This window comes from Lasiosphaeria miniovina (assembly GCF_030549165.1).
Source record: "Lasiosphaeria miniovina strain SMH2392-1A chromosome Unknown B0T26scaffold_9, whole genome shotgun sequence".
NCBI classification, from domain to species: Eukaryota; Fungi; Ascomycota; class Sordariomycetes; order Sordariales; family Lasiosphaeriaceae; genus Lasiosphaeria; species Lasiosphaeria miniovina.
The window spans coordinates 1,712,154-1,729,079 of NW_026848228.1; the positions used below are offsets into that span (position 1 = coordinate 1,712,154).

Here is a 16,926-nt window from a genome sequence, read left to right on the forward strand (position 1 = left end):
GTATGCATAATATCTGGTTTGCTTTTGCATCTTCTTTGTCTGGTATATTGCCTCTTACCTTGGTTTGTTCCCCTTTCCTAGGAATCGCGTGTTTTTTGTTAAATAAGTACTGAGGCCTTTTCGCTTCCTGTGTTGCTGTGTTGTTGCGGTGCGTGTAATGTTTGAAGAGGCGTCGTTCACGGACCCCACAAGAAAAGAATTCGACTCGAGTAATTTGTGGCATTAACTTCTTTGATTCGTATCACACCTATGCAAAAGGGAGGGGGAAAATACAGAAAGATGAAAGAGGTATTGTGCGCGTGACGCGGTCGTGGCAAGAGAAAAGAAATGACAAGACGCAATCATAAGCAACACCGAAAAAAACACATTGCCGCCCATCCCTCGAAAAATACGGCAACACCCGGCCAGACGCCTCGTCCTAAATAACACGTATGCATATCCAAAGGCAGTTGCTGCGGAGTATAAACTGAAGCATTAAGAAGCTGCTGCGCAGCTGAAAGGGGTCCCAACGTTTCCATCCTTGTACCTCAGCATCTAGCAAAGCTTGTTAGTTTTTGGGGGTTTTTATTAGTCGGGATTCGGGGCATCACTCACAATATCGTCAATGCTCGAGTATGTCCCGAGCCCAAGGATGGCAATGCCAATGATGAACGATACGGCGTTGACAGTGGCCAGGAACCAGTTTTTCCGCTCGTACCACTTGCCTTCCACGACAAACATGAACCACATGGTAGAGGGTAAGTAGAAGGTGAAGCCAGAGATAAAGAGAGACGACGAAATGGCGAGCAGGTCCGAGAAGAAGGGGATGGCCTCGGCGATGATCCAGGCAAAAATTGTAATGACAGCGTCGAGGGCTAGCCAAGTCATCCACCCCATGGGGGTGTTGACGTAGCGGACGATGGAGTCCTTAAAGACTCTGCCGTGTATGTACCGCGCGGCGACCGTGGTGTTGATGCTACCCGAGATGAAGATGACAGGAAGGGCAATTCCAAAGGCAACCTTGGACACTAGGGGGCCGGCCGAGAGCAGGGCTGGCGAGCGCACGTCCTGGCCGACAAAGGCATAGATCAGAGCGCCCGTGAGGGTGTAAATGCAGACCTCAATGATGCCGAGGGCCCAGATGCTCTTGGGAAAGTCGGCTGGGGTGTGCATCTCGTCCATGAAGGTAAACTGGCACATGGCAAAGCTGAAGGCAAATACGATGTTGGTGATGGCGATGAAGCCCTCGCTCAGAGTGACATTTTCCTTGGGCCAAGCAGACCAGTTGACGTTGGCAAGCCCACCCCCGGCGTCGCTGGCACGGATGCCAGTGGCGATTATTGTGATGAGGATTGCGGCAATGATGGAAACGAAGTCGATATATCCGAGAATGGCGACCTCGGCAAAACTCGGGGGAATAGCCAGTAGGAACAGGATGATGGCCGAGACAACCGCGAAGGCAATCGAACAGGCTCCATTGTCAGTGATGGCTCCCCACATGATACTTCCAGTCAGTACATGGGACCCGACGATCAAGACCAGCTGTAGGATGAACATGACGCTGATGAGCTCGTAGCCGAACTTTCCAAACATCAAGCGGCCAGCGTCGGCGTAGTGCGAGACATCTGGGTACTTGAGCTTGACCTGGCCGACGACGTAGCTCGTGTACATGGCGAAAATGCCAATCCCGATAGTCAAGATGACGCCGGCCACCATGCCCAGCGTCGCAAAGGCCCCTGGCAGACTCAGGCTACCCAGCGCAATTGCCTCGACGATCAGCACAACCGTCAGCCGCTTCCAGCCCAGCCTGTGGAAAGTGGCATCGCCCTCGGCTCTTTTCAACCTCTCAATGTCCAGAGTCACGGCCTGCACCTCGCCCACCTCGGTCTCGCCGTCGGATGACGACTCAAAAAGCTTGCCAGAGCCTGGGCCGGCAGAGTTGGCCGGCAATGCATTGGGACTTGCGACACTGATCTTCTCCTTGTCGGATGCATTTTGGTCCGCTAGTGTCATTGTCGCAATCGTCAGTCTAATCACGCTGGTATTCTGCCGCCTGCTTCTGTCAATGGCCGGGCTGTGACTCGACCAAAGTCCACGCTCCCAGTGAAAAGACAGACAGGCAAGCAGAAAGGCAAGAGAGACCCTGGCGTGTGAGGAGGGCGGGGGTGGCGTGTTTACCCGATGTCCCAAAAGTCGTTGAGGACTTTAGGTTTATAGGAGAGTAGTTGGGCGACAGCCGGGTGAAAGATGGCGCACGAGCAGGTAGCCAGACAGTTGAGCCGAAGGGGATCAATTAAGTTGAGGAGAGATATAACAGAAAGTCAATAAGCGGAGAAGAAGGGGAGAGGCGCAAAGTTAAGAGGACGAGCGAGACCTAGGGAAGCCCGAGTCAGTGTCCACGCAAATGGAACTCGGGCGGAGAGATCCATACCAGGAAACGATAGCCGTCCGACGCCGGAAAGACCCTGGCCAGCCAGCCCTTGTTTTGTCAGCGATCCAGGCCAGCTAGGTGGTCCCTCTAGAGCTGAAGTTATCGCCAGGCTTAGCAACGCGGCCCCCAGGGTCCCGGAATCAGCAAAGTTGGACATTGCGACCAGACTGCCCCGTTTCGTCAAACCCGTCGAGGCCCTTTTCGGGTTGCGAGGCGGCTGGCTTCGAGTTTGCCATCCACTTGTGCTTGGGCCTCCGGGAATCAGACAGGTCCTAAACTTTAGATTTTATTTATGGGAATGGGCCGTACAGGGAGCTCGGCTGTGCGTCTCGGTGAGGGTTGAATAACCTTTTTCTGCCATCCTGGTTTTCACCTGCGTCCATGACGAGGAGTGGATTGGGGACCGGCATCTCATTGCTTGCCGAAGCCGTTATGGAACTCTGTCTTGGTGCGATCTCGGCCCCGCGGTCCACTCAGCCTCTCGGGCTTGGAAATGCCTTGGATATCGTATGCCAATTCGCTGCCGGCCATCGCCGACATTCCCCATACTCCACCAACGCCAGTGCATAGCGCCCTCGCCGGGTCTGGATTCTTGCCGGACCAGAAAGACCAGAAGGACGGCGGAAGGGGGAAAAGGGGGGCGGCCCAAGGCGAGGCCGTCCCCATCCCGCAACTTAGGTTGCGGTACTGGAACTGCCTAGTCTCGGTCCTAGGTACCTTACTGAACAACTAGGTAAGGTAACCCAACCCCAGGGACAGGAATGGGAACAGGACGAGATCCCAGAGTAAATTGCATTTCGGTAGTGCCTTGTTTGCTCGGCGATGCCTTGTTTTCTCGGCGATGGCTGTTTCATTGTTTCATGACAGCTTCGTTGCTAACAGTCTGGAAACACAACAAGTTTAGCTTGGGCTGTTGACATTGTCACTGCCTCACTTGTTCTAAACCTTTGGCCGTTCGTGACCAGGAAAAGAAAGAAATTGGAGGTAGGAGAATAATGCTGAGCCCGGCGAAATGCAAAAGCCTTATCCATGGTTTCCATGCGCAGAGTTGTGGAACCCTCTGAAAGTCAACTTTTACTTTTCTGCGACTCTCCGCCCCCTTTTCATCTAACCTGGAGGGGAGGGCGTTAACACCTAGTCCGAGACGCAACCCTAACCCTGGTTCTTCGGAGGTTGGAACGAACTCGAAGGAAATGAAAGGTGAAATCGTGGATGGGCGAAAAGAATGCGTTCGGCGACTGCAAGGCAAGGGTAGTATCGAAATATTCTGGAATCAATTCCCTAGATAGGTGCAGCGAGAAATAACGAGGGGAAATTGCCTATGCTCGCTCGGAGACATCAACTGACTCGAGCAAGTTCATCTCATGCTTTGTGGGCTGTTGGCGGTTCCGGGCTAGTGGATTTGGCTGATGAGCCAGTGCGGTGGGGTTGAGTTGAGATTGCGGATAAGAGATAAGTGAGATCGTAAGCCACAAACATACCAGCCACTGCTGCAGTTGATTTGGTTGCCCCACCTTGAGAGCTAGGGCCCTCAGGTCAAAGTAAACAAACGCGAGCCCTTCTGTCCAATCACTATCACGCCCTAGGATTTTTGCAAGGTTGCGCCTACCACCGTCACGAATTGCCCTGCACAACACGGCTGTTGATCCTTTTCTACCCAGCCCGAGTCCTTGCTTTGACAGTCAAGAGCGATACAGCGATACATGCTCATTCCATTTCGACCCTTTCGACAAAAGATCATGCGCTTCATTTCTTGAAGTCCTGACTCTGACCCCTCCACGTCATTCCCAATTCGAGCCGACAAGGTCGCGCCTGCTCCCGCTTCGCGCGTCGCCATCCACCATCCCTTGCCCCAAGTGGCAAGCTGCGACACTCCCGTCACCATAAACCCTCACCTCACCATAAATATTCCATACTGCCTTGCCTAAGCTGCGGGCGCCGAATCGCAAAAATGGCTGCGACGATGGCTCCGAATGAGCGGTATTTTGTATACGAGAATCGGCTAGCCACTTTCCAAGCTCCCCAGCCTGTCGGAAAGCGGAGGGACTCGCACGCAGGCTCACGGGCTCCCAAGTCGCTGCACTGGCCGCACAAGTCGCTCTCGCCAGCTTCGGTACGTGGTCAATCCTTCCCCCACCCCAATCCAACGGTGTACGGCTAACACGTCAACATTAGCTCGCAAGCGCAGGTTTCTTCTTCGACCCTTTCCCCGAGAGCCTTGACAATGCGGTCTGCTTTCTGTGCAACAAGGGCCTCGACGGCTGGGAGGAAGACGATAACCCGTTAGAGGAGCACTTGAAGCATTCGCCGAATTGTGCCTGGGCCATAATGGCTGCCATCGAGGCCGAGCTGGGCGACTACGGGACAGTGCATCCCCTCGAGCCTGCCATGGTCGAGGCGCGGAAGGCCACATTTGGAGGCCAGTGGCCCTACGAAAGCAAGAAGGGTTTCAAGTGCAAGACCAAGCAGGTAAGCAAATGCCCTGCACCTTCCGCGCTCTAATTCGTTGCTGACCAGTCCTTGTAGCTTGCCGAGGCTGGCTGGAAATACACCCCGACGCTTGAATCGGATGACATGGCAACCTGTGCCTACTGCCAACTCGCACTTGACGGCTGGGAATCCGGCGACAAGCCAATGTAAGCGCCCTCTCTTTTTCTATCTCTCTAGGATTCTTACCCACGCAATCTAACTCTCAATTCAGTGACGAACACTACAAGCGCTCTTCCGACTGCCCGTTCTTTGCCCTAATCAGCCAGTACCCCGCCCCCAAGAAGGCAGGACGAGCCAGAGCTGCTACAGTCTCTAAAGCGGTCCGGCTCTCGAATCAATCCGTCGCGACTGTCGCCACTGGTATTTCCGATCAGGCATCAGCCGCTGATGTCACTGCCGACCACGACGACAGTGTGTTGACCACAGCGTCCACCATGACACAGGGCGGCAAGAAGGCGCTAAAGGCGAGGAAGGCCGCTACCGCCAAAGGGCGTAAGACAAAGGCCAAGAAGGATGAAGCCGTTGAGATTCTGGAAGACGAGCCAAGAGAAACTCGAGAAACCCCACAGAAGCCAACAAGAGGACGCAAGCGCGCCAGTGACGCGATGGAGGACTCGGTCGTCACCAACTCGGAGGCGCCTGCTGCAAAGAAGCGTGCCACACGTGTTCGCAAAAGCAATGCTGTGGACAACACTAATACGACCATGGCGGCGCAAGATGTTGAGATGACGGATGCGGCGCCTGCACAACCGCTGGCCCGCCAAAAGAAAGGACGCGCCTCCACCGCGAAGACAACGCGTAATGCCTCGCAGTCATCACTCAGGTCCCAGGCTTCGACGGCATCCTTACGCAGCCACAATGATGACGACGAGATTGACCGCCAGCTCCAGGCCGACCTTGAGAGAGCTTTTACCGACGATGAGGATCTTGCGGCCGATTCTGAGGCCGAGAGAAAGAAGGCACCAGCACCCGCCAGAGGACGGCCTAAAAAGGCGGCGGCAACTCGTAAAGCAAGTGCCCAGACGACACAAAAGGCACAGCAGAGCAAGGCATATGCCATGTTCGACCCAACACCAGTTGTGCCAGACGAGGCGCAGGTGGAAGCTGAGCTCAAGACGTTGGAGGCCGCTGCAGAGAGCGAGACAGCCGCGCCAGAGGCTGAGACGCTCGCAGTTCCCAAGAAGGGCCGTAAGGCAGGTACCCGGAAAGCATCAAAACAGACGAAAAAGGCGAAAGAGCCTTTGCCGCCACCGGCTCTGGCGGATGAGCAGATAGAGGACGCTGCCACAGCTCCTCCGACCGTTGAGGATGCAGCTCCGGAAGTCGGCCGACATCTCGAGGAAGATGCAGAACTCCTCGATAACCCAGATCTCAGCACTGGCACCGTGGTCACCAAGTCTGCCGGTCGCCCGAGTCTCGAGAAACGCGGGAGAGGACTTCCGCCCAAAACATCCACAGCCTCGCAACCCGCCGTAGAGGCGCCAGAGCCACAAATATTGTCTGGCATTCCTGTCCAGATTGAGGTGCGTATAGAGTCATCTTATACTCGCGAATCACTACGCGCCCGCGAGTCGTTCTTGCCAGTCAAGGTAACACCAGCAAAGATTGCTCGGAAACCTGTTGCTGCTCCAGCCCCAGTAGCTGCTACACCGGTCACAGCGCCTATTCCGGCTACGGCACCTACTCCAGTCCCTCCTACACCGGCGAGGACCGAGAAGGCTCTCCCACCACCCCCGCCGCAGTCGGAAAGCCGGCTGCCCCGGCCGCCCACTACCCCTCGCTCACACGCCACCCCATCCGCATCAGCAAGGCAAGCTGCGATCTCTCCTTCTCAATCACCGCAATCCTCGGATGCAGAAAACCATCCACCTTCCTCGAAGCCAGCCGCCAGCGCCATGGCTACGCGCGTTGTACTGGCGCCGGTTGCAGCGACCCCTATGCGCGGCTCCCCGTCCAGACGTAACATCGTTGCTGGCCTCCAAAGCACAGCGCCATGGTCTGCTGTCGACCTGGAGCTGGTTTTCTCCCCCACCAAGATGTCTGAGAAGGAGAATGGCGTCGATAGGCTGCTACGCAAGGGCGGCGAGCTGACGAGTCCGGAGAAGCGGATGACAGTTGAAGAGTGGATATATCACAACGCCGGGCAGGCAGAGCAGAAGCTGAAGCACGAGTGCGAAGCCATGGTCACGATGTTTGAGAGGGAGGGAACCAGAGCCATGCACACTCTGGAGGGCTTGGTCGTTGAGTGACAAATGCTCCCGGAGGGCTTAGTCGTTGTGTTACAAATCGCGAGGCTATGATTAGGATGAGGGTTCATTAGAAGGAAATGTTTTTAAGGAGTGGCATTTGGCGTTTGATTATCTAGGCATTAGGTCTAGACGGTGGGCATCGGCGTCTTGGTTCATGTCTTCATTGGGTGTTAAGTTTATCTCTGGGCTGTTTCGATTTACTATTAGGCGTACGGGCCGTCCTCATAAGCAATCAACTTTGGCAGGGTAATCGATATACTTGGCATCAGTTGGCACTCATTGCTAAAGGGATGCCCAAAGACTTCTACAGCGGGATCCGCGGAGTCGTTAAGGTCGGTCAATTGTACCAGCATGTGAGATACCCGTAGGCAGTCACTTGCGGGGGGTCAGACGGTCAGCACAAGTACCTCCTGTCTGTCTGTTTATTAATATAGATCCCCTGTTGAGGGTAGTGCTCACCGCAGTCACAGCTGCGCTACAACCCCGGCTGCATATGATGCGGTGCTATACGTGTCCATGATTGCTTGGCGCTGGCTGTTCCGTACACATCGTGTACGTCCGTACTTTGCAGCATGCACGTCAACGATAATCGTGCTTATCATCAGTGAGCCGTCCATACCGAGGCTCAACCTGACCGCCCTGCCGAGATTGGATGCTGACGATGATTAATGAATGCTTGACACGATTCGAATGCTGACCGCTTATGCCGGCGGGCCGTGACCGACATGTCGAATTTTCCACAGCCAGGAACCGTTTGCGTGAAGTGATTGATTGATGATTCCGGAGCGTCGGCTGAGGTCAAGCAAGCAAGGAAGAACCAACCAACAACGAAATTGGTCCGCTAGCTCCCTGCAATCAAGCCAACCCACCCTGCCGTCCCCCGAGTTGGGCCAGTCAGATGAGCTGTTACCTGGCAATGCATGGCCCTTCGGCCGTTCTTTCCCCTCGTGAAGGATTATTTAGCAGTTTTTGATTAATAACAGCGCAACCAACGACACAGAGTACACGGAAGACGTCAGTCCCGGGAACCCGGTTTCGGATCAGATCGAGGCTCGAAGCTATTTAGGTTGGGCCCCCTCCCCGCCCCCCAGGTGCAGAGCCCGCTCCCGGGGTGACACAGCATTTGCGGCTTTTTTACCCCCGGGATAACTTACAAGATGTATGTAATAATTGAGTGGCTGTGTTTACCTAGGTAGTGAACATTAATAAGATGGGTTTTTAGCCAGGGGGGGACCAACACAACAGCCGGAAACGACGGCGATGAAACATAATCATGATGAATCGTTAACCTTCGCTGGTGCTGGCAGAGTTGCATGCATGCCGATTGCCGGATAGCAGACGGACGGGGTTAACAGGTGATTGGGGGGGGGACGGAATGTATCTATGTACATATTCGGAACAGCACGAAAGCTACCATTCTGGATGCGGCCTGCCTGCCTCCCAGCCTACCAGCAGTCGGTTCTGTCGGGCAGGCAGGCAACGGAGAGAGCTCCGCCCAACCGCATGAGCCCCGTTCGGATTCGATACCTTGTGCATGAGACTGGTCTGGATTCGGGCCAGCGCCAGACTACCAGGCAATAGGTGCCGGGGGGTGGGAATACCATTCCCATTACCATTACCATTTTGAGAGCGAGATCGTCCATAACTATGACATGCCTGGCCTGTTATGGCTGTCGGATCTGCTGGGTAAAAGGCGGTGTTGGCCGCTCCCTCTCGGTCCGGGGGTTCTCTCTCTTTTAGTTACATCCTTGGTTTGTGTCGTACCATTTACCTACTCACCCCCTTCCCGCTCTCTTAGGTCGGCATTTGAAATCAGCTGATCCGAGTCCTGCTGCTCGTCAGGTATTGATTGCCTGTTTTTGTCTGTCTGGTCACGTATTAATTACCCCGTCTCGCACTCTCTCATCAGGCATTCTTACACAGAGGCGCCTCGTCGTCATCGTGTATGCTTAGACTAACAGATATAAGTTTCGAAAAGCAGGTATAAGTCTCTGTGGGAAATAGCAGCCACCAGGACCCGGCTTGATGAGTTCACACTTGGTTGCCCTCGCCGCCCTCGCAGAGGTTGTGGCTTGGGCCGCATGGCACAAGTCGCTGTCGCTCGATCTCGCCATGCCGCTGGCGCTGACACTCGTCTCGCGCTTCTTCGCCTACTTCGCTCTTCAGTACGGCGCGCTGAAGTTTTACCACGTGGTCGTCTACCCCAATTATGTCTCTCCCCTGCGCCACCTGCCGGGGCCAAAGGTGCGTTTTCTTTGCTCGGAACGTGTAGAAGAGTGAAAATGGCTGACAAGAAGCTTTTGCGTTCTCTGGCTGTAGGACAACTTCCCGTTTATGGGCCAGGGCAAAAAGCTGCTGACGGCGTCGTCGCCTATTGAGGACTATGTGAAGTGGTATGTAGCCAGTTGAAAACGGACCCTTCAGGGGCTCGTTGTCCTTTTACGCCGTTCTCCCAGAGAAAGTCACAGCTCAGCCAATCATTCAAAGAGATATTGCTCTTTGCATCTTTCTCGAAGTGTCCTTTGTATCCCTGAAAAAAGACATCAAATCAAATACTCACCCAGACCCCCCTGCTGACCGAGTGCAAACACAACACCGTCACCAGGGGCAACACGTGGCCCGACGCGCCCTTCATCCGCCACCTCACGCTCGGCAACATGGAGGTGCTGCTAGTCAACACGCCCGAAGCGCACCGCGAGGTGCTGCAGACGCACTGCTACTCGTTCCGCAAGCCCGACATCCTGTACCGCCTCGTCGGCGAGATCATCGGCCGCGGCCTGCTGTTCACCGAGGGCGAGGAGCACAAGAAGCAGCGCCGGATTCTGGCGGGTAATTACGTTTCTTGTTTAGTTTAACTACCGACGATTTGATTTGACTAATTAATTGGTTTGGTCTCTAGGCCTGTTCTCGGCGTCGAGCATAAAGCGGATGCTCCCCATATTCCACGAAAAGGCACGGAGCTTGACCAAGTTCCTCGAGCAGGGCTTGGACGAGAATCGCAGGGTCACGTTTGAGGGTGAGTTGGGTTGTGTTTGTCTCTGTTTGTCTCGTCTCTTGAAGGCGATAGTTTGTCGACACCCCCTTTTAATTCATGAAAAACGTGTTGCAACAAAGCAGAGCTACTAAACGTGTTTTTGAAATCGACGAACCAGACCATAGCTAACCCATCAAACCGCTGCAGCCGTCGACGCCTTTTCAAAGATGACCATTGACGTCGTGGGCGTGACCGTCCTTGGCGTTGAGCTGGGCAACCTGTCAGCCTCAGACAAGAAGATGGAGTCAGTACCTACCTACTTACTCACAACAGCTTTTCTTAGGTTTTTTGCTCGCTCTGGGAACGAATCCAGCTGACACGTACCTGCCCAAACCAAGCTTCCTGAAGTGCTACCACCGCCTCTTCAACCAGTCGCCGCTGGGCGCGCTGATCGGCTTCGTCAACATCTACGTGCCCGTGAGAAAATGGCTGCCAGTCGAAGCCAACCTGGGCTTCATTCGCGCCAACGCCGAGCTGCGGCGCATGGTGAGCATGTGCGTGCGCGAGCGCGTGCAGGAGATTGAGGAGAAGCAGCGGCGCCAGCAAGCGGACGGCAAAGCGAAGGAAGGCAGTGTCGACGGCGACGGCGGCCGCGACCTACTGACCATGATGGTGGAGGAGCGGCGGAACTTCAAGAAGGAGGACGAGCTGACTGAGGAGGACATGGTGAACCATGTTTGTTGACTCCCCCCCCCCTTTTTTTTAAACCTCTCTTCCATCCCACCAGACCCTAACAAGCACGGGGGCTAAAAGCTGACACGAAACCAAAACCAAAACCAAAGCTCCTCACCTTCCTCGCGGCCGGCCACGAGACGACGGCGAGCGCCATGACGTGGGCCGCGTACATTTTGGCCACCAAGCCCGGCGTGCAGGACAAGATCCGCGCCGAGATCTCGGCGGTGCTCGCGACGAGCGCCAACGCCGAGCCCGACCTGGCCGAGATCGAGCGGCTGCACTACCTCAACAACTTCTGCCGCGAGGTGCTGCGGCTATTCTCTCCAGGCATGGCCCCCCCTCCCTTCCCAACCGCACCTCCCTTGATCTGATGAATGCCCTTAAAAAAAGGGGGAAAATAATGACTGACAACCCCCCCCCCAAAAAAAAAAGCTATCTCAAGCTACCGCGAAGCCATAGCCGACATGACCATCTGCGGCACATTCGTGCCCAAGGGCACAGCAATGCTGGTAGTGCCAGCAGTGACCAGCCTAGCGCGGGCGTCGTGGGGCGACGACGTGGACGAGTTCGTGCCAGAGCGATGGGACCTCCTCGAGAGCCCAGGGTCAAAGAACCCGTACGCCGTCGGCGCCTTCATGCACGGCCCCCGTGTGTGCATTGCCAAGCACTTCTCGCTAGTCGAGTTCAAGGCGCTGCTAATCGATGCCGTGCGCAGCTTCCGCTTCCTGCCCGGCCCGCAGCTCGAGGCGCTCGCCGGCCGCCTGCCCGCCGTCGACAACCCGGCGTTGGCGTTCAGGCCAAAGGGCGGGCTCCATATCGTGCTAGAGAAGATTTGACCGCCGGGACTGGGGAGGGGGGACGGGAAACTGGATGAAGGTTGAGAAGGGAAGGGAAGGATGGCCCGTGGTTTACTTTGGAAAGGTGCGCTATTATTATGTTGGAACGAACCGTTGTACATGTCTCTATCCCTAGAAATCACGGAGCACAAATTCTAGGCAGTACTCGTCTCCTGATACGCCACCGCAACTGCTCGCAGAAAATAACGACACAATCGACGTTTCTTTACCATTTCCTGTTCCTCTCTTGGGAACCAAAATATTTACGGCAACCAGGCTTCTCTACCGGCCCTCAGACAAAAACGCAATCGACTCAGCCTGCGCCTGGTGCCCGACCGACAGCGCGACATCCTTGACCTCATCCAGTTCCCTCAACTTCCTCTTGACATCCTCCCTCAGCGCGCCCCACGAATCGGGCCCGAGCGGCAGGCGCAGGGGAATCGGCTTGCCAGCAGCAACGAGCTCGAGCAGGGCAGCAGCAACACTGGCAGGTTCCGCCCAGTTCCGCGTGGAGGCAGGATCAGCAATATAAGCCTCGAGCACACGCGACGGCGAGTCGGCAGCAGCGTACGCCGGGTGCGGCGGCGCGATGCGCTGCATGCTGCTGCCGGCATAGTTTGTCCTGACGCCGCCGGGCTCGACAAGACAAAAATGCAGGCCCCACTCGGGGCGCACCTCGCGCGCGACCGACTCGGTGAAGCCCTCGACGGCGAACTTGCTGGCGTGATAGAAGGCCTGCGAGGGATATCCGACCCGGCCGCCCATCGACGTGACATTAATAATAACGCCGCCCTGCTTGCCTCCCAGAGCAGAATTGTCGTCGCGCATGACGCGCAGCGCCGTCTTGGTCAGGTCGACGACGCCCCAGAAGTTGGTGTCGAGCAGCCGGCGCGCGTCGCCGTCGGCCGCATTCTCCGTGTCGCCGATCAGCGTGTAGCCGGCGTTGTTGACCAGCACGTCGATGCGGCCGAACCGCGCCAACGCCGCGGCCACGGCGGCGTCGATAGACGGGCGCGACGTCACGTCGAGCGCCAGCTTGAGGATCTTGGTGTCGTCCGCGGCGACGAGGTAGTCCAGGCTGGTGACTTTCCGCGCCGTAGCTACTACGCGGTAGCCCTCGGCGCCCACGTGCGCGGCCAGCGCCTGCCCGATGCCCGAGGAGCAGCCCGTGACTGTGCCGGTGTTAGCGGGCTGAACAGGCTTGGGTTGGCGAGATAAGGGGAAGGGAACGTACTGAACCAGACCGCATCAGACGGGAGGTGGTAAGCTGACGCCATGGCTGCAGTTGCAATCCGAGATATGCAGTCTGGGTGTTGGTTGCGGAGCTTCCTTCACTTGTTGTTGATGAGACTCAGGGGTAGGCTGGTGCAAGTATGCGTGTGTGGATGGAGGGTGTCAATACCCGAAGACAAAGAGGACGGCGTGGTTGATGAGATGTGAATATATTCTTCGTTTTGTGCCCCAAAACACACGACTATGAACTGCAGAGGGGATATCCATACTTATACTGCTTGAGCCGACCGAGTCCATCTAACTCCGAAAGGACATGAACGCCGCGGAGGACAGGCCGATGATGTTTGATAATGTGGAAATTGTTAGGAGCTAATGCGTGCAGCGACATCCTCCGTAACCTCCAGGGACCGCGTGCATTAAATCCGAAAACTAGAGCTGGCGGCACTGCGGCCGACGCGGCCGAGCCCGCCTTAGGTCCATTGCCCCCCTATGGCAGCCCGCTAAAAATCGTTTCCAAACCCCCGACCCGGCCACTGTATATCAGCCCGCCACCAGTTCCACCACCCCCCTAAACGCCCCGAAATAAACCATAGCCAGCATGCTGTAACATGGAGCTTCCGAACGAAATGTGTCACCCCACCTCGATGCGGCCGCTCTCCTTGCCCCCCCCCACTCGATAAAGACCAGCCGCGGGGTACCGGCCGCGGGGTCCCTGCCTTACATAAACTGGCAGGGCCACCCCAGTCTCGATCTCTTTAGAAGGTGAAAAAAAGAAAGATCATTTCTCGTCCGAGGCGCCGATAGCGTTTTAATAGTGATGACCCGTCACGGGCCCCTTATGGCCTCCAATGGCGGGCACCACGACGGCCCTCTTGGTGCGGTGGATGATCCAGAAGGCGTGGATGACGCCGGGGAACCAGGCCAGGATGGTCAGGCAGATATTGATGAGAAAATCCGCGTCGCAGCCGGTGCGGAAGAAGACGGCCAGCGGCGGGATGAAGAAGGCCAGGATGTACAGGACCAGGTCGCTGACGGTGGAGTGGTTGTGGGCCATCTTGATGACCTGGAGCTTGAGGAGTAGTATGTTGTTTTGGGTTGGTGTTGGAGTGTCTTTTTGTGGCGTTGATTTGTGTGCTTGTAGTGTGCTGTCAACGGTGATGTTGCAGGAAAAGAAGTTTTTTTTGGTTATGGGTTCAAAGAAGGATGGCGTGGCTTTGGGGAAGATTTTGCTTGTTTTGTACTCGACGAATTTCGTGGAGAGAACCTGATGCCGACTGGCGGGTGACTGGCTCATCAAACATGTGAGACACGACGTCATCGCTACACAGCGCGAGCCGCTAAGCCGCAGAACCGGTTTTTGCCAAGCCAAGTCATCATCTTATCGGCCCATCGCCACTCAACCAAGTTTACGTGCGGGCACTGACTGGGAGCAGTGCATGAAACAAAGCTAACCTGGAAAACTCGGCAAGATACGACGAAAAGGATCAAAACGGCAAAAAGAAAGAGGAAAAAAACATACAACACCGAGGCATCATTTCCGGAAGTACCTTTTACCCGTGATTGAAGTTGACAGCGCATTAAATTGTCTAGTTAAATCAGGTCTAGTGGTACACGAAAGAGAGCCTTCTTACATTTAAGAAAAGGACAAAGAAACACCGAAGTAGCCTCAGACTAACAGAATGACCGTGTTTATTTACAGCCCTTTCTCGGCGAGGATGGATAATATACATAACCGTTATTTTTTTTTTTCCATTGCCCGGCCAAGTAAACAATGTACATATGTACAATACAGTACCGCTCAGCAAGAAACGCCCCCTATCTAGTCTTTGCCCATGCCACCCATATCGTGCCATGCATAAGGTCTCGCTTTTATCTTTTACAAAAGGAACGCTGTGTAAGTACCCAGGTAGTATGTGTAATCATTCACTTCACCTCTTTTCCTCGCCCGACTTGCCAGTCCCCGAGGCTGAGGCCACCTCCTCGTCCTTGGCAGCCTTCTCAGCCTTTTCGGCCGCGCGGCCCTCCCAGTACTTCCCAATTTTCTCGCTCATGTACCGCCACGTTCGACGGAACCCGCTAGTCAGAGGCCCTTTCAGAGACTGAGTCGTCGCCGGCCAGCCAATCGTCTGCTTGATCACAGTCCTGATGTAGCGGCGGAGCTCTGCCGTGTCGTCTTGGGCGATTCGCTGCTCAAAGCCGCCGCCCTCTCGCCGCTTGAACGAGATGGCATCCTCGTTCTTGCTCTCCGACATCATCTTGTCAAAGTCCACCTGCGGGATGGCAAACTTCTTCTGGTACTGGAAGTAGAGGCGTGACCGGAACGACTTGGGCAGCCGCCGCACCATGTTGCCGCGCTTGACCGGGTCCATATCCTGGACGAGCTTCAGACTTGCCTCGCCCCGAATCCAGTCTTTGTCGCTAGCAGCCGGGTCGTTGAACTCGACGTTCGGGAGCGTCTCGATCAGCGGGAGGTACAACCGCCGGAAGTTGGCCATGTTGTTGCCCACGATGTTCTTTACCTTGCTCGGGTTTTCAGTTGGGAGAGCCATTCGCGGATCTCCAAGGTAGCTGATCCCGGCGATGGTCCCGTACAGTTCCTCTTCTGTGAAGTTAGGTGGCAGGAGCAATAGAGCCGTCCGTAGCGCCGAGAGGAGGTTCATCTGGTTCGCTAGTCTGATCTTGGGGTCGTCTCGTAATATCTTGACGGGTTTTTGCAGTCGCCCGGCTAGGTAGAGCGTGTCCCATTGCGTCAAGTCCTGTTCTAGTGTGCTCAACTGAACGACTCCGTACTTGATCAGAATCCCGTTCACAACGACGTAGGGGTTAAAGTACACTCCAGCACCCCACTTGTCTTGCACGTAGGAAACGGCTCCGGACCCCAGGCTCGCGAGAGACGAGTAGTGGTCGTGGTGTTGCTTCATGTTGAGCGAGTGCCAGTGCTGCGTGTGCGAGACACCAAAGATGAAGTCAATCATCTTGGGCGTGCCGTCCTGGGCCCGTTGCACGGCGGGCGGCGCGATGGGGTGGATGGAGCGGATTATTTCAGCTGAGGCGGTTTTGCCATTGGCCTTGGACTGGGGGAACACGCCGGACCCGTACGCGAACGCATAACGGATTGGCGCTCGGAACTGCCAGGGAATCTGCTTCAGTACATCCTTGAACTCGGGGTCGAAGGGAATATGCTGGTTGACGCCGAAGTTGGCGTGAGGCAGGTCCTTGAACGACTCAATCTTCCAGTTCGGGTTCGCCTCCCAGTCTTTTATTTCGCTCGTCTCGCCGGAACCCGAGGACTGGGACTGTGAGGAATTCGAGGCCTCGTCCACTATCGCCTTGTGCGACAAGATGTCATCGTTGGCAGTGTCCGTGGCCGCATCTGCCACGGCATCTTTCTGGGCGCCTTCCCTCGCATCCTTCTCGGCACCTGTCCGGCTGCTCTCGTCGTCGCGCTGCGTCCCAAACCTCCTAGCGTGCGCGGGAGCTCGCCTGCTTCGGAATACCGGAGCCGGGGTGCGACAGGCGAGAAACGGGCCAAAGCGGGCAGACGGCGGTTGCGACGGCAGAACGAGGCGACCCTGTTTAAGAAGCTTGGTGAGCTGCTATACCGATGACTTCCGGGCATCCGTGAACCAGTGTAGCCGAGCAACCCAACCGCTGGACCACATTGAGCTAGAGCTGCAACTTACCAGGAGCTGGAGAGGGAGTCGTCCTCGAGCCATTGCGTAACGTGCGTCTCGGAAGAATATGATTCGATGTTGTATGGGCTGCGAGTCGGCGAGAGTGTCGCAGCGGAAGCTACGCAACGTCACCTTTGGTCGAAATCCATGCGTCAAAACAGTCGGGGTACTCCGTAATCCGCCTGCTTAACTGCAAGTTGGAAGACAGGAAGCTTGAAAGCCGGCAACCTCGACCGCTAGTGGCTCTCGCAATTCTGGGGTTCGCAGGGACAGGGGACACGGACCGCTTGGCGCCTAGTTCGAGCCACTTTCACTTACATGTATT

At 55.8% G+C, this 16,926-nt stretch overlaps 7 protein-coding genes across 7 annotated transcripts; 3 read left to right on the top strand and 4 right to left on the bottom strand.

Annotated features, from left to right (window-relative positions):
- Positions 1-474: 474 nt before the first annotated feature.
- On the bottom strand, positions 475-1,992 carry B0T26DRAFT_659781 (transmembrane amino acid transporter protein-domain-containing protein; the record flags this gene model as incomplete). Its single annotated transcript, XM_060438978.1, has 2 exons — positions 475-534; positions 595-1,992. 2 exons carry the CDS (start codon positions 1,990-1,992, stop codon positions 475-477), a joined length of 1,458 nt encoding a protein of 485 aa, XP_060289738.1.
- A 1,943-nt stretch (positions 1,993-3,935) lies between these two features.
- B0T26DRAFT_540269 (uncharacterized protein) lies at positions 3,936-7,576 on the top strand. The gene is made up of 4 exons (XM_060435567.1): positions 3,936-4,523; positions 4,586-4,879; positions 4,937-5,046; positions 5,112-7,576. The coding sequence occupies exons 1-4, from the start codon at positions 4,362-4,364 to the stop codon at positions 7,147-7,149; spliced, it is 2,604 nt and encodes an 867-aa protein (XP_060289739.1). The 5' UTR covers positions 3,936-4,361; the 3' UTR covers positions 7,150-7,576.
- A 1,598-nt stretch (positions 7,577-9,174) lies between these two features.
- On the top strand, positions 9,175-11,229 carry B0T26DRAFT_758031 (cytochrome P450; the record flags this gene model as incomplete). Its single annotated transcript, XM_060446346.1, has 7 exons — positions 9,175-9,393; positions 9,469-9,542; positions 9,755-9,978; positions 10,049-10,165; positions 10,331-10,427; positions 10,522-10,858; positions 10,966-11,229. The coding sequence occupies 7 exons, from the start codon at positions 9,175-9,177 to the stop codon at positions 11,227-11,229; spliced, it is 1,332 nt and encodes a 443-aa protein (XP_060289740.1).
- Positions 11,230-11,322: 93 nt separating this feature from the next.
- On the top strand, positions 11,323-11,694 carry B0T26DRAFT_682152 (cytochrome P450; the record flags this gene model as incomplete). The annotated part of the gene is made up of 1 exon (XM_060440727.1): positions 11,323-11,694. One exon carries the CDS (start codon positions 11,323-11,325, stop codon positions 11,692-11,694), a length of 372 nt encoding a protein of 123 aa, XP_060289741.1.
- A 282-nt stretch (positions 11,695-11,976) lies between these two features.
- B0T26DRAFT_659831 (uncharacterized protein) lies at positions 11,977-12,971 on the bottom strand (the record flags this gene model as incomplete). Its single annotated transcript, XM_060438981.1, has 2 exons — positions 11,977-12,866; positions 12,929-12,971. The coding sequence occupies 2 exons, from the start codon at positions 12,969-12,971 to the stop codon at positions 11,977-11,979; spliced, it is 933 nt and encodes a 310-aa protein (XP_060289742.1).
- A 764-nt stretch (positions 12,972-13,735) lies between these two features.
- B0T26DRAFT_660141 (uncharacterized protein) lies at positions 13,736-13,981 on the bottom strand (the record flags this gene model as incomplete). The annotated part of the gene is made up of 1 exon (XM_060439007.1): positions 13,736-13,981. One exon carries the CDS (start codon positions 13,979-13,981, stop codon positions 13,736-13,738), a length of 246 nt encoding a protein of 81 aa, XP_060289743.1.
- Positions 13,982-14,855: 874 nt separating this feature from the next.
- On the bottom strand, positions 14,856-16,643 carry B0T26DRAFT_744963 (mitochondrial matrix Mmp37-domain-containing protein; the record flags this gene model as incomplete). Its single annotated transcript, XM_060444483.1, has 3 exons — positions 14,856-16,410; positions 16,577-16,578; positions 16,611-16,643. 3 exons carry the CDS (start codon positions 16,641-16,643, stop codon positions 14,856-14,858), a joined length of 1,590 nt encoding a protein of 529 aa, XP_060289744.1.
- Between the last annotated feature and the right edge of the window lie 283 nt (positions 16,644-16,926).

Coding starts and splice junctions, on each gene's coding strand:
- B0T26DRAFT_540269 (XM_060435567.1), top strand. CDS start 4,362: ATGGCTGCGACGATGGCTCCGAATGAGCGGTATTTTGTATACGAGAAT. Junction 4,524..4,585: donor AGTCGCTCTCGCCAGCTTCG/GTACGTGGTCAA, acceptor CGTCAACATTAG/CTCGCAAGCGCAGGTTTCTT. Junction 4,880..4,936: donor TCAAGTGCAAGACCAAGCAG/GTAAGCAAATGC, acceptor CAGTCCTTGTAG/CTTGCCGAGGCTGGCTGGAA.